Here is a 15,011-nt window from a genome sequence, read left to right on the forward strand (position 1 = left end):
TGTGTATTTTGTACAGAAGTAATGGTATAAAATAGGCCAAAAAGTGTTACACAATAATGCAATATTACATGATTGTTGTGCAAACAGAAAATTTCAAATTTGAACAGATGAAGTGTCCAAGAACAATAATGACCCACATTGTTAAATCCCAATAAAAAAAGCACGAGCAAATCCTATCTTACTTAGGAACACATGCTCTTCGAAGTTCAAGAGTCTAGTAATAAACAAAGATAAAAATGTTGTTTGATTCAGCTTTTGACCAACATTGTTCAACAAATCATTTTGTTCCATTTGAATTAATATAAGCTCAGAGGCAATCATATTACAAGGGCAATAAAAGGGAGCATGCAGGCATATAAAATCTGCTGCTCTTTTATTGGTACTTAAAAATTTACTCCCTTTGCTTTTTTATTAGCTTCAAAATTTACTGTTGTACCTCTTGCAAAATTTAGTATTTATCATTCTCTCTAGCAAAATTCATTTATGGATGTTAACAAGTATAGTAGGCAATATATTTCATGGCAAACAAAAATTTGTGCATGTTCTCCTTACTTTTCGCCCTGTAATCAACCAAAATGCCCCAATTGAGCCCCAAACCATTACAAATATGGATTTCCCATTATTCTTTTCTACTTGCCCCACCTCAAAATTCAATTAAGCCATGGTTTTCACATTTGGAAGTGCTTCGATCACTGCATCTGCCAAGTCTGATATGAAAGCTGGTTCAGAGCCTAATGCTGGAACCCTCCCCCAATTCTCAATTCCAGATTCAAGTGCCAATTCTTTGTACTCCATATCAATTTCCTCGAGTGTTTCAATATGCTCACTAACAAAACTGGACTCCAGACATTATCAACTTATTAGCAAAATATTACTACAACTAAAAAATTGTTTCTTTTACTTTATGCTATACATGCTGAAAATTCGAGGACATTATTTCACTAATTCAAAAAGAAAATTATAATTATTCATGGATAGCAAGACTAGATTACCTTATGGGAACTGCAAGGAGACTCTTGACTCCTCTCTGGCCCAGTTCAATTATAGTCTCATCAGTGTATGGCTTCAGCCACTCCACAGGACCAACTCGGCTCTGCCATTCATTTAATCATTTGTTTAGAATAAACCAGTAAAATAAATCAGCTCATGTTTACATATATACAAAACATTACAAGACAAGACCCACTATCTCCATGCTCCACTCTCCATTATGATTTTGCAGTGATAAAATCCAGCCATCATTTGGCAATACAGGTAATACCATAGAAACATAAAACAGGAGTAACACACAAATAATCACAATTAAGTGGCCAAGTGATCAGCAAATGCCAGTCGAAACTGTGTTTTTTTTCACTCCACTCGCCCTTATGATTTGGCAGTGATAAAGTCCATCCATCATTTGGCAATACAGGTAATAGTGATACCATAGAAACATAAAATGAAAATACCACAAGTAATCACAATGAAATGGCCCAGCGATCAGGGTATGCCAGTTGAACCTGTGTTTTTTTAAACCAAACATGAAAAAAATACAACAACCCACAATTTAATAAAAAAAGTCTCACGTTTTAGAGCTTCGGGTTCTATTTGTCATGTTATCTCTATTTTAGACCCATGCAATTGAATTCCATTTACACTTTCAGTTTGCCATGTAAATGTAATGCTAGTATGTTCAATACCACAAAAATTATACACTAACAAAGTACTGTTTCGGTATTTCGGTCACCTAGAGCACTCCATACTCAATTTTACATCAATTAAATGACAATATTTACCATACAAAGCTAAGTATTTGGATACCTAATTGACATCTAAGAGAAATACCAGGACCAGGAAATATCAACTTACTTGGTAAGCCTATCTTAAGGTTGAAAATAATAATCAAATGGCACTTTTTATCATACAAAAGTAAGAATGAAATCTTGACAAACTATTAAAAAAGAACTAAATGCTGGCTTGATGTCTATTGGAAAATATGGTGAATACGCTAAGGCTAGTAAGTCAAGACACCTCGAATTCAACAAGCATGCATGCAGATATAGCAATATAATTAAGTTTAAGATAAAAAATCATTGCCAGCTACATCATAAAAGTAAACAACAGCTTTTGAAAGCAAATGAGTGACTGAGAAACATTTTACCGATCATTTCCTCATTCATACTTATGGCTGCAAATATATAAATGGTTGATATTGCTTAAGGGTTTGTCCTCAATAGTCTACTAGGATATATCATGTTCCCTTTAATAAAAGTTTGTCTCCATTGTATACAGTTTCTCTAATTGATGGAGCTGAGAAACGTTTATCAAAGAACGGATTTTCCCTAAAAAGCAGAACCACTGACAGAGAATATTTTAGTACACACTGTACATTATTAAACATATCCTCCAACTGAATAGGAGCAAATGCATTCTTACCTGATATGCGAGAGTATGTTCATTATAAATTCCCCTTTGTTTCAACTCTTCCATAATCAGAGCCACACACTCCTCCATCTGTGTCTTGTATGGATCCCCAGCATTTTCAACATATGTAACCGGCACTCCATGAGCACTGAAAAATATCATCACCTAAGCATGTGTTTTAACCATCAGAAACTATCCAAAATACAAAATAAATTAAACTTAGGGCGCATATAACTCTAGTTCATTGTTCTTATATACTTTGACAGAATGTTTAATTTGACTTCTATCATTGAAGAAGTAATTTCACCTAACTAAGAAACAAATCTCAACTCACCAATCAAATTGACTAAATATGCAACTTGAAGACTCAGTAACCTTGTATGACAAATCAGCAATGAAAAAGAATTTACAGAAGACATAGAAGCATGAGATAGGCAGTGTTTCACAAATGATCTAGACACCCAAGGACAAAAGGACAGCTGCAGAATCAGAATGTCTGACAGGTTCATCTGCAACCAAACTCACCAGGAAGTTTTCTACAGTGTCAAACCTGTTTTGCATAAAACAAGACAGAGGGGCAAGGTCATAGAAAGCCACTTGCATACAAATACAACAAATTAGCGAACTCCACAGAATCCATGATCCATAATGATCCAAAAAGGGATGGAACCAACTATGTCTCTTTCCCCAAAGGTATACAAAATGCTCCACATGACTCTTCATGCCTCACACATGACATTTCATTTTCCTCCCTATGACTATTCATGTTCCTTCATTTTCTAAAGCAAGAAAACCTATTTAAAGATGTGTGGAGGGAAAATTATTACATGGAGGCATTCCGTAGTCAATGTATCATCAAGGGAAGCAAGATGGAGTGTTGAAATCTAGGAGAAGGAATTGTAGCTGAAGAATGAAGTGGCAAGCTTGAGAGTAAGAAGTAAAAATCTTGTGCCACTAAACAATATTCTAATTCTAAAATTAATTGTCATTTAAGGTTTTCCAGTAGCATGCTATTATTATAAATAGTTTGGCTTGTTAATTTCTACTATAAATTGGAGAAATTAAAGATCAATTGTTATCAAAGCAGAAAGTTTCTTGAGTGTTGTAGGAGATTTTGGTTACATATAAGAGATTTGTGCATATAACCATAATTCTAGATTTGGGACAAGGTGTTGGAGAAATTATTTGTTGAGCAGTAAAACAAAGACAAAGCCACTAAAGAAAGATCTTACAACATCTCCAAGTCCCATGAATAAGTGCTGCCGGAAAATGGAGCTCTTTGGGAGGTGGTGTATTGCATCCAAGAAGAGAATGAAGAGTTGCAAAATCGGATGACAAGCTAAGGAAACTTGCTCATAGATATCATAGAAAAGTTGCAAAAAGAGTGCAAATTAAAAGAAATGTCAGAAAAAGTTCCAAGATAATGGTATAGCTTTACAAATGACACACAAACACAAAACTGAGGGATGCACAGTGGTCACTCCACCAAATTTTATTTTTAACCATCAAGAATCTTTTGGTAGTTTAGAAAAGCACACCAAAATATTTTATTTTCAGATGTTAACAAAGATAGATTATGACAGGAAGGGGCATGGAAAGAATGGCAGAGATACATTCAACCCCATGAAGGTTACAGAAATACCTCAATTTGCAGGTTTCAGATATTTTAATGGTGTACAAGCAAAAGGAGAATGCTCTAAAACAATATGGGTAAGATAACCTTGAAAAGACAAGGAGCCCAAGCTACTAAATCAGAAGAAACAGCCCAGACAAGGTAATGGTGTCATTCATTTTGCTGAAACTAAGATGAAGCCTCAACATGTTGCAGGTTTCCTGTAATGTATGAGTAGCAATCAAAGGGAAGTAGAAGAGAACAGAATTCTACCTCTGGAGTTGAAAAAACACATCCTGATTTTATTTTTAAAACTCGCCACTGTTGTCAACACATGAACTTGCCAATGAGCATGCAATTGAAGTAATCTGCTGTAGTAAGTTATGGTTATGAAGTTTCAATTTGACCAAACTGTTTTCACAAAAGTTTGAGTTATTTTGGAATAAGATGTTGACAAATTTAAATTCTCTGATTTATTGATTTCAGAAGTTAAAACACTGCTGCAATGAAATCTGATATAAATTTCCAAAGTCTTACAACTGCTGACACACATTTCTTGCTGAACAATTAGTCACAAGTGCATTACATGAAACAAATGAATTTCAAGTAGTTCAATTATGAAATACTTCGATTATGGAGCGAGCAGGAATGGGGACTGATCAACATACAAGAAATGAGGCCTCGCAGGGACTGTTACATAAGTGGAAACAGTGCTACAAGTCTGCAATACTGAAAACATAGGTATGCTAGCCCATAAGTCTTTGTATCCTTATTCAGCCAAGCAATAGATACCTCCTCTTAGCAACAACCGGTAACCAGAACCCCCAGCAACCCTCCAAAACACCTAAAACAGTCAAAATACAACCAGTCATGCAATTTCAGTATCCTTAGAACTGTTCAGCCCCTTTTCTAGTCATCAACCCCTCCGACATAATAATCCAATCAACTGCCAATGCCTTATACCAACCCAGCACCCCTTAGAAACCCTCAACCATTATAGAAAATGCAGAGAATTAATTGCACTTCAGATCTCAGACCAGTACATGCTATGATTCATAGCACTAAAGGCAGGGCGATCTCAAAAACAAAATTGAAACTCCTTCATTTGATGCCAATCTAATGCCCAACCACTTACAACCATTGAAAAAGTTCTAGGCACTTCCCAATATGCAGAGTTGCCCCCAAAAGGATAGGCATTTGAACCTTCACATCCCACACCAGTCATGGGATGAAGTTGTACAGCTGGTATAGATGTATGGCCACCTTAGAATCAATGAATCAACAGCAAACCCTTCAAAATTTACACTCAAACCTGTCGCCCAAACATATAAATCATGCTCCAAATAAGCTCTGATAAACTCAGACCCAATTCACAGCCCTACGGGCATTTTAGAAGGGTCATCCTTGTTAGGACATCATCGAGGAACATCATTTTATAAAGCCAACCATGTAAGCTCTGCAGATGCCTTCAAACGCAACAAAAACTCCAAAAAAAATAATTGATATTAATCTCAAACAAACCCACAACCAAAAGGCCATGAAAATTTTCATTTCTAGAAACCTTGGATTACCAAAACACCATGAAAATCAATGTGTTTCCTATGTGAAAACACCAAACTAGCTAGGATGGATCTTTCACCGTCAAAACTAGTGAATATTGACAAGGATTTTCGTCCTCAATCAACCTTGGAAGAACTACTTTGTTCACTCAAACAGCATCTCAATATGTGTGCAACTCTGAGTAATGAAAATGCGAGCCAAAGCCCTTTATATAGAGTTGGAGGAAATTAGGGCAATTGAAAATTCATAAAAGATTATTTTTCTTCAAAAGCCTTTGCACTTTTATCAAAATAACTTTGTGTAAGTCCTCTTTTCCCCTAGACGTCCACTTGAGGGGGATAAGACATAACTTTATTAAATTGAATAATTTAATCCAAACCACTTTACAAAAAGCACTATCAAGTCATCAAAAACAGAAACTGAACACACTAAGAAGGAACTGAAGCTAAAGAATGATGCCAAGGACCAAAACAGGCAGTTACTAAACATAGAAGTGTTCTCCAAAAACTATGGAGAACAACCCAAAAGGCTCAAAACACTACAAAGAGCATTACCGCAAAAATAAAAAACCAACTAAACAACCATCACTAGATGCCGAGAAAATCTGAAATTGAAGTCTCCAAGAACCTTGGAACTCTCACATCTCACCTAGAAACTTGCGGAAGACCCTGAAAACTAGCTGACGCTCACAGAAAAGTATGGCGTAAATATTGGAATATTAAAATCCTCCTTACCCAAAGATTGCTTGTCCTCAAGCAATGTCAGCTCATAAACCGATTGATCTCAGATAAAACTCAATGTAATTCCATGATCCCAAATAAGTCTTGAAGGTTTATAGCTCCATCTGTTTGGAGCATTATACTGCTCAGCACTTGCACAAGTAACCTCCTATAAGGAGAGCAACCAAACAATGCAAGATCTCGGTCAACTCCTTAGAAAATTGGTCTCTATAATCACAAATCCATGGCACCATAGGAAAACATCTGAGATAGTAAATGTTTACTCCCTCATTTTCAATACCCACAGGTGCTAACTGGAAACAAGAATTAACAGTAATTCCCTTCTTCTGAAACCATAAACTAACCCTATTATGAGGCTAAAAGGTTAGAAAATGTGTAAATTTGCAGCTATCCAAATCTGAAATTAGCAATATAGTCTGATTTCTGAAACATCAGCACCCAAAATAAAGGACAATTGCTGTAACACTGATAATCATCAACCAAATTTAAAAAACTGATCATTACCTCAACTGAAAATGCCTTCCCAAAAGTCACCAACTTGGTAGAATACCAAATTTTGCTCAAAATCCCTCTCCAATTGACTTGTATGAGCACAAATGGGCTCATTAGATGACTGTAAAAAGAGGTAACAGCAGTATTCCTTTCACCTTTTTGATACATAACCTTGCATGGTATGCCCCTCCCATCATCTTTAATTCCCAAAAACCCGTGCAAATGATCATGGGCAGAGATATTCACCCCCAAAGCAGCTCGACCACATTCAGGCCCATCAATCTCTTAGTCACAATAGTACTCCTCTACTTGTGGTGAATGCACAAGGTCCTCCATCATGCCATATTAATCCCATCCACCAAGATCCATCACAAGAAGCAAACCATCATAAAGAACTTGTTCTTCCCCTAAATTATCAAAATGCATCTCAAAAAGAGGATTACGAAATGCTAACTCTGTGTCTATGACAAAAAGGGAATTAACCAAAATCTGAAAATCATTTATACCCCCTTGTTGTGACTTTCTTTTTGGCTCATGATCAAATACTTCTTGCATCATCTTGCATGTAGCAATATGGGACCCCTCCTTTATCATTCCTTTCAACACTACCAATCTACCGTCATTCCAAAATTTAAGCTCCATAGATTTTAAGTTCAAAGTTATCTCACCAAGTGAACGAAGCCACTGCATACCAAGAACAACATGTATGCCTCTTGTATTCACCACATAAAAATCATCATTCACTTCATAGTGGTTCAATAGGAACCTCAATTGTGGAATCTTCCTCGTGCAAGACATAGTGTGAGTCCCATAGAAACGAAGAAACGAGACTCGAACTCAGCGCGGACTCGGCAAGGCTGACCCGACTCGGGACTCGGCAAAAAATTGGTAGGACTCGGCAAAAACTCGGTAGGACTCGGCAAAAAAACCAATTTCTAGTGACTTTTACCTAGAGCGAGTCCTGGAGAGTCACGACTCCCTGAGACCAGCTAGGGTCACTCGGCTCTAAACTCCCCAGGAATTGGCGAGTCCTGGCGAGTTCTGGAACTATGAGTGTGACCATTTGCAATCATGACTTTTAAACCTCCAAATTTCTTAATCTTGAGCCCACGTTGTGCCACAATCTCTTCATCAATGAAAATATGAATAGATCCTGTGTCAGTAAGATCAACACTTTGTTGCCCTTTCAAGGTACCTCTAAACTTGAATGAATCATTTCTTTTAAGACTAGAGAATGAATCATTTCTTTTAAGACTAGAGAGTCTAGCAAGTATGCCTCCACTTCCCTTCTCTTCCCTAGACTCCTCTGCTGATTCTTTTTCTTCACTTTCCTCCATTTCAGCTTGTTGGTCTGAATTATTTAATTTAGATTTACCAGCTGAATATGCCTCCAATTGACAATTTTTCCCTTTTCTAAACACTTATGTCCTAGGGACCATGGTTCCTTGCATGTGAAACAAAGATTTTTCTTCCTTAGCACCTTTTTGAAGTCATCTTCCACCTCCTTTAAAGAGAGCTCTTTGGGCTGAATGTTTTCTTGTTATCATGCCTCCTACCTTTTTCATCCTAGAAGATCTTGGATGAGAATTTTTTTGGGGGGCAGCAAGCTCCATACTCCTAGCCTTCCTCATAACATCCTGCAAGCTTGGTGGATCAAAGACCTTAACCCATCCTTTGATGGACTCCATTAGTCCTTCACTTAAAAGGACTACCAACCTCCTCTCTGTAATATTAGGAACCCTAACAGATAGCTTCTAAAACTCTAAAATGTAAGCATCCATAGTACTGTGTTACCTCAACTGTGCTAGCTCTTTGAAATGTAACTCTAGGTCCTTGTCAAAACTCTCAATGAGTTTGTTGGTGAACTCATTGTATGTGGTAATTAGATCGTGTCCAAGACTGACTAACCCATTGTACCACCACTCTTGGGCCGTGTCATCCAGATGAAAAATGGCAAACTTAATTGCCTCATCCTCTACCATGGGCCTAAGAGCCCAATAGTTGTCCAACTTCTAAACCCAAGCTTTGGTTGTGCATTTTTTACTACCATTGAAGTGTGGCAAGGTAACCTTGCTCAATGCCTACTGAAAGTCCCTCCGAACTGCTGGACCCTTGTTCTGAACTCTTCCACCTCCTCTAATTTAGATAAACATTCAATGATAAATGATGCTTAATCTCATCCAGAAGAGTATCATACTCAACATAATCAATCCTCATCTCATCAACCAAAAGAAGTGGCATCTCTGAAGCAACATGGGTCTCCTCCCTATGTGTGAAAGTAAGCTGGATAGGCCTTTGAACAAATCCTGACACTGCTGTTGTATGGTGTCTCTCAATGTTATTTTGCTGGTTTGCAGAACTTGTTTCACCACTTTGACCCTAAGTGACCTGAGGAATTCCCAAATTCATCTTAGCAATCATCTGGGACATCATATCCAACATGGTATCAAATTTACTCTCCACTTTAGTATTAGGACTAACTGAACCAACTCTGTCCTTACCCCTGTCACCCATGACACTAGGTGGGCTAGATAGATTGGGTGTAGAATCTGGAGCATTGTCACTGTTACTAAACAACCCCACCTTTACTCTCTGAGCTGCTGCAAAAGGATTCTCAAATGGAGCTTGCAGTATTAATTTCTTTTGTTCACCAATATAATACCTTAATTCCCTTTCACTCATAGATGATACTTCTGCTGCAATGAGGTTTTAAAAGCACTGGCTGGCAGGAAACCGGCTCTGATACCACTATTAAAACACCCCCTCACTTTCGTTTTGAAAACTTGCCAATGTTGTCAATACATGAACTTGCCAATGAGCATGCAATTAAAGTAATCTGCTGTAGTAAGTTATGTTTATGAAGTTTTAACTCAACCAAACTGCTTTCACAAGGGTTTGAGTTATTTTGAAATAAGGTGTTGACAGATTTAAATTCTCCAATTTATTGATTTCAAAAGTTAGAACACTGCTGCAATGAAATCTGATTTGAATTTTCAACGTCTTACAACTGCTGACACACATTTCTTGCTGGACAATTAGTCACAAGTGCCATTACATGAAACAAATGAATTTAAGTGGTTCTATTATAAAATATGTCAATTATGGAGTGAGAAGGAATAGGGACTGATCAGCATACAAGAAATGAGGCCTTGCAGGAACTGTTTCATAAGTGGAAAAATTGCTACAAGTCTGCACTATTGAAAACATAGGTATGCTTGCCCACAAGTCTTCAAATCCTTTGTCAACCAAGTATTAGATGCCTCCTCTAACACCAACCGGTAACCAAAACCCAGAGCAACCTCAAGCAGCCCTCCAAAACACCTAAAACAGTCAAAATACAGCCAGTCATACAATTTCAGTCTCCTTAGAACTGTTTGGCCAGTTTCATAGTGTTGTGACGTATTCACACATCGCCCCATTGCAAATGGGGACCCCTGCTTTTTGCTTTCTGGGGTTTGTTTTTTAGGTCTTTTAGGGTTTTGTCTGTTAGCCTTTAACTTTCGAGTGTCGCCAAGGGGATCACCTGGATAGCAGGTTCTGCTTGAGTGAGGTCAAGTTGATGAGTGATGAAGTCTGGAATGTCCTGATCCTGAAATTTGGCTAAGTCTGGAATGTCCTGATCCTGAAATTTGACTAAGTCTGGAAAATTGAAAATCCTCCAAAAACTCGATTTTGCAATATAGCTCCTGGAGGTCTGAAACCACTCTCAAACATCCTGAAAGTATATATGGAATATAACTTAAAGTATAAGTCTTTCTTCTTTCTTATACTTAAATGTTATATTCCATAAAATGATCCTGACGGAGAGTTCAAAAAGTCGAATTTTGCTCCTGACCCTTCCAGAGGGTCCAAAGCGAAAATCAACCTAGGACTCATTTCTTGCCTTATTTGACCAAATTTTGATTTGCAAGGCATTTTGAAAGGAAAATTGGAAATGATTGAAAACCTTGAAGAAATGATGGATTCTAGCCTGGAAGAGGAATTTCGCTCCTGACCCTTCCAAAGGGTCCAGAGCAAAATTCATCATAAACTTCATTTGCCACCTTGTTTGAGCTTGCAATCCTGTTCCTGGCCTTGAAAATGATCTAACCTTGTCCTGTGGAATGGTTTGAAACTTAAAGACTGAGCAATTTGGCCTAGAAGGAAGATTTCGCTCCTGACCCTTCCAGAGGGTCCAGAGCGAAAATCTTATTTGATGCTCATTTTTCACTAATTTTAGCTAAATTGTGATATGCAGGGTCTCTTGGAGTGAAGATTGGACATCATTTAAAGATTTGGAAGCATGCAAAATGATGAATTTTGGACAAGGAAGGCAATTTCGCTCCTGACCCTTCTAGAGGGTCCAGAGCGAAATTCCTCATAACCACATTTTGGGCCTTCCTTGGACATGAGACTTTATTCCTAGCATGATGAAAGATGAAAAACTACCTTGCAAAGAAGTTTCAAGTTGGAAAAATGATGATTTTTGGTCAAGAATGAAAATTTCGCTCCTGACCCTCCCAAAGGGTCCAAATCGAATTTTCTCAAAATCACTCTTTGCTATCGAGTTTTGCTAAGCAAGTAAGGGACAAGGTGAAAACAGAAGGAATTGAGCCCAAATGAGAAAATTCGCTCCTGACCCTTCCAGAGGGTCCAGGGCGAAAATTCTTCAAACACCTATTTTCCCTGGCGAAATCAAGTGAAACTTGGGTTGAACATGCAAGGAGAAGTGTGTTTTTAGCCTTGAAGGTGAATTGAAGTTGAAAGGATAGAGGAACATGCTCAAAACTCGAAAATCACTCCTGACCCTTCCAGAGGGTCTAGGGCGAAATTCCCTAAAATGCAATTTTTTCCTTCAAGTTTTGATGAGCTAACCCAGTGATGGAAGGAAATGGACCCTGGAGATCGCCTTGAAGGAGTTCAATGATCAAGCTAAGGTGAATTTTGACCTAAATTGAAAAAATCGCTCCTGACCCTTCCAGAGGGTCCAAGGCGAAATCTTGAAGAAACTTCACTAAGCCTCAGTCAAACCTTGATATTCCCAAATTTCACCAAATTTGCCAAATTTAAGACATTTGGGAGGATAAATTAAATTCGCATTTATTAAGGCATTGGCAATTTAGTAAATTAATTTTTAGGCCTTGAAATAATAAAAAATCCACCTTGGAGGCATTAAAATTAATTTTGAAAATGAAAAAATTAAGTTGAGCGCTCAATATTTGTTATTTGCATTTATTTGCCAAGTCGGCCATCCTTCAAAAAGGGGTTTTATTTCATTTTATTTCCTTTTTCTCAAGTCGGCCTCAACAAGAATTAGGGTGAGCGCCCTATATAAGAGAGGTGTATTGTGGACAAATGCAAATCATTCATTCATCCCTTCTAAGTGCGAAATTGAGGAGCAATTTGAGGAGCGAAATCCAGCAGAATGGAGGCGAAATTTTGCTAAGTGTTGGAGGCTAAAGAAGGAGAAGCTCTTATGGAGGCTAATGGAGGCATAATTCATCCAAAGGAAGACCACAATTCAACCCTTGTCCAGCAAAATCCGGTCTTCTTTCATCATTTTCCAAGGTTTTATAGTTAAGCATTCATGGAGGAGGTTTCAAATAACCACCCAAAGCCGGAGGATCTATTACTTGGCAGACTCTCATCAAAGAAAATCAAGCCAGATCAAGGACGGTCTCCTCCAGCTCAGTATCATCAAAGAAGGTCAAGCATCATCAGGAATAACCTCTTCCAATCCACCATTCCAAGGCGAGGTACATCATCTTCCTACACATCAATGACAAAAGAAGTCAGAGCAAGGGTTCGTTGAGGAAGCAAATAGTTTCAGGTGAATTAATTGAAGCTAGCTTCTCAGCATCATCAAATTGGATATCTACCAAGTTGCAAGTATCAGACAAGGTGGCATCCTAGTCATCACTCCTCCAATCGGGTTGGTCCACCTCAACATGTCCAGATTCAATGTACCTGACTCATTAAAGGTGGCACAAACTTCGATGTACCTACCTCAGCTATCCATTGGTCGAATATTCCAGAGAAGACATGTGTCCAATTAATACAATTATTTCATTGGTCAGAATTGAGTTTGTTGAAGCAAACCCTAATTAGGGTTTTCATTGTAAAATCTTGGCCATTGATCTCAAATTGATCTTAGCCATTGAATTGTATTAAGGGCACTATATAAGCCCCGACTCTTCATTTGTAAAGGCTAATAGAAAGTAGTTAGTGAATAGTGGAAGAATAGTGGGTAAATAGTTAGTGAATAGTCAGTTAATAGTATAGCAATTAGAGTAGAGTAGAGAGAGAAGGCAAAGATTGTTGCCAAGATGTTGTAAAAGACTTGTAAAACTTCATTGAAGAAATGGTGAAATCTATGGGTCGATTCAACAATTTGCATGGTCTCTATACTTCTCAGTTTTGATTTCATGTTATTAGATGAGTGGAAAAAATGTGTTTGATTGATGGTGATATTCGTATATCCATACTACTAGCAGTTTGTTGATTGCAAACTTGCCTTGTGTAGTCAACTGGAATCATTCAGCTTAAGCTTAACTTCAATTGTCGCTTCTTCATTGATATGCATCAGCCTGATGGTGTCTATGCCTGTAGCGATGATCTGAACATCATAAAGCTTTCCTCCGAAGATCGCACTAACCTTGTGGAGATGGTCCTGCGATGTCAAAACAAGACTTAGTTAGAATTTCATCAAAGATCAATCAATGCTCCTACATTTCTTAGTATCAGAATTAGATCCTTTCCTCGCCCTCGTCCTTTTTTCCTTCTTTCAAAAAGTCTAGGCTAGTGAAATCCTGTGTTCCAACAATATTCAAAGTGAATCAGACGTTTAGGTCGTCAAGTGTAAGTCCCCTTGTGATTCCAGCAAAATCACATCATACTGCGAAGAGCTTATCCACACATACAGATCCTACAACGAAGAACCTTGAAGTCATCCCGATTGATCCTTTTCGCGACATCTTTAGCATTCGGAGACTTTAATCAAGAGAGGATAAGGTACCTTTTGGGTATTTTATTTTGTGTTTGGTGGTGTACAAAATACACATCAACACATAGTCATCAACCCTATCGACATAATACTCCAATCTACTATGAATGCCTTATAATAACCCAGCACCCCTTAAAAACTCTCAACCGTTATAGAAAATGCAGATTATTAATTGTGCCTTGGATCTCAAACCTGTATATGCTAAGAATTATGGCAATAAAGGCAAGGCGATCCCAATAAAAAATTTAACTCCTCCATTTGATGCCAATTCAATGCCCAAACACTCACCACCATTGAACAAGGTCTAGGAGCTTCCCAATATGCAGATTTGCCCCCAAAAAGCTATGCATTTGAGCCTTCACATCCCACGCCAATCATGGATGAAGTTGTACGGATGGTATAGAATCTATAGATGTACAACCACCTTGGTATTAATGAGTCAGCAGCAAACCCTTCAAAATTCACACTCAAACCTATCATCCAAACATGTAAATCATGCTGCAAACAAGCTCTGATACACTAGAATCCAATTCACAGCCCTACGAGCATTTTAGGAGGGTCATCCTTGCTAGGGCATCACCCAAAAACATCATCTTGTACGGCCAACCTTGTAAGCTCTACAAATTCCTTCACACACAACAAAAACTCCAAAAAAATACCTAATATTAATCTCATACAAACCCTACAATCAAAAGACCATGAAAACTTTCATTTCTAGCAACTTTGGATTACCAAAACAACATGAAAATTAGTGTGTTTCCTGCATGAAAACACCAAACCAGCTAGGATGGATCTTTCACCATCGAAACTAGTGGATATTAACAAGGGTTTCTGTTCTCAATCAACCTTGAGAGAACTTCTTTGTTCACTCCAACGCAAAGAAACGGGACTCGAACTCGGCGAGGCCAACTCAACTCGGAACTCGGACTCGAGAGACAAAACTCAGCTCAGACTCGGCTGGACTCGACAAAGTGAAAAACTCAAGAAATTTAGAGATTTTTAAATATTTAAAACTTGTTTCATGCACCCTTTATTAAATACACCTTAAAGACACAATAACATCATCAAATAGAAGCTGATTTGATTACATACACAAGTATACATCTTTCACATAAGCATAAACGCAAATTGTAGCTGAAAGAAATAACAACCATAGATATATAAATATTGTCAAATGTAAACAATATTACAAAACTCATGGAATAAAAAATCCATATCATCA

General features: G+C 37.8%; 1 protein-coding gene across 3 annotated transcripts in view; it reads right to left on the reverse strand.

Annotated features, from left to right (window-relative positions):
* Positions 1 to 221: 221 nt before the first annotated feature.
* Positions 222 to 15,011, reverse strand: part of LOC131062309 (ferrochelatase-2, chloroplastic) — a 93,727-nt gene continuing 78,937 nt past the window's right edge. For 2 of the 3 annotated variants that reach the window (XM_057995939.2, XM_059209173.1), the window contains 3 exons: positions 2,416 to 2,568; positions 993 to 1,093; positions 222 to 835 (listed from right to left, as the gene is read on the reverse strand). In XM_057995939.2, coding sequence (XP_057851922.2) covers positions 655 to 835; positions 993 to 1,093; positions 2,416 to 2,568 — 435 coding nt within the window. In that variant the 3' untranslated portion in view covers positions 222 to 654. The remainder of the gene's footprint in view (positions 836 to 992; positions 1,094 to 2,415; positions 2,569 to 15,011) is intronic. The other variant, XM_057995940.2, reaches the window with a different exon arrangement.

Source organism: Cryptomeria japonica, chromosome 7, assembly GCF_030272615.1.
Source record: "Cryptomeria japonica chromosome 7, Sugi_1.0, whole genome shotgun sequence".
In the NCBI taxonomy this organism is placed as follows: domain Eukaryota; kingdom Viridiplantae; phylum Streptophyta; class Pinopsida; order Cupressales; family Cupressaceae; genus Cryptomeria; species Cryptomeria japonica.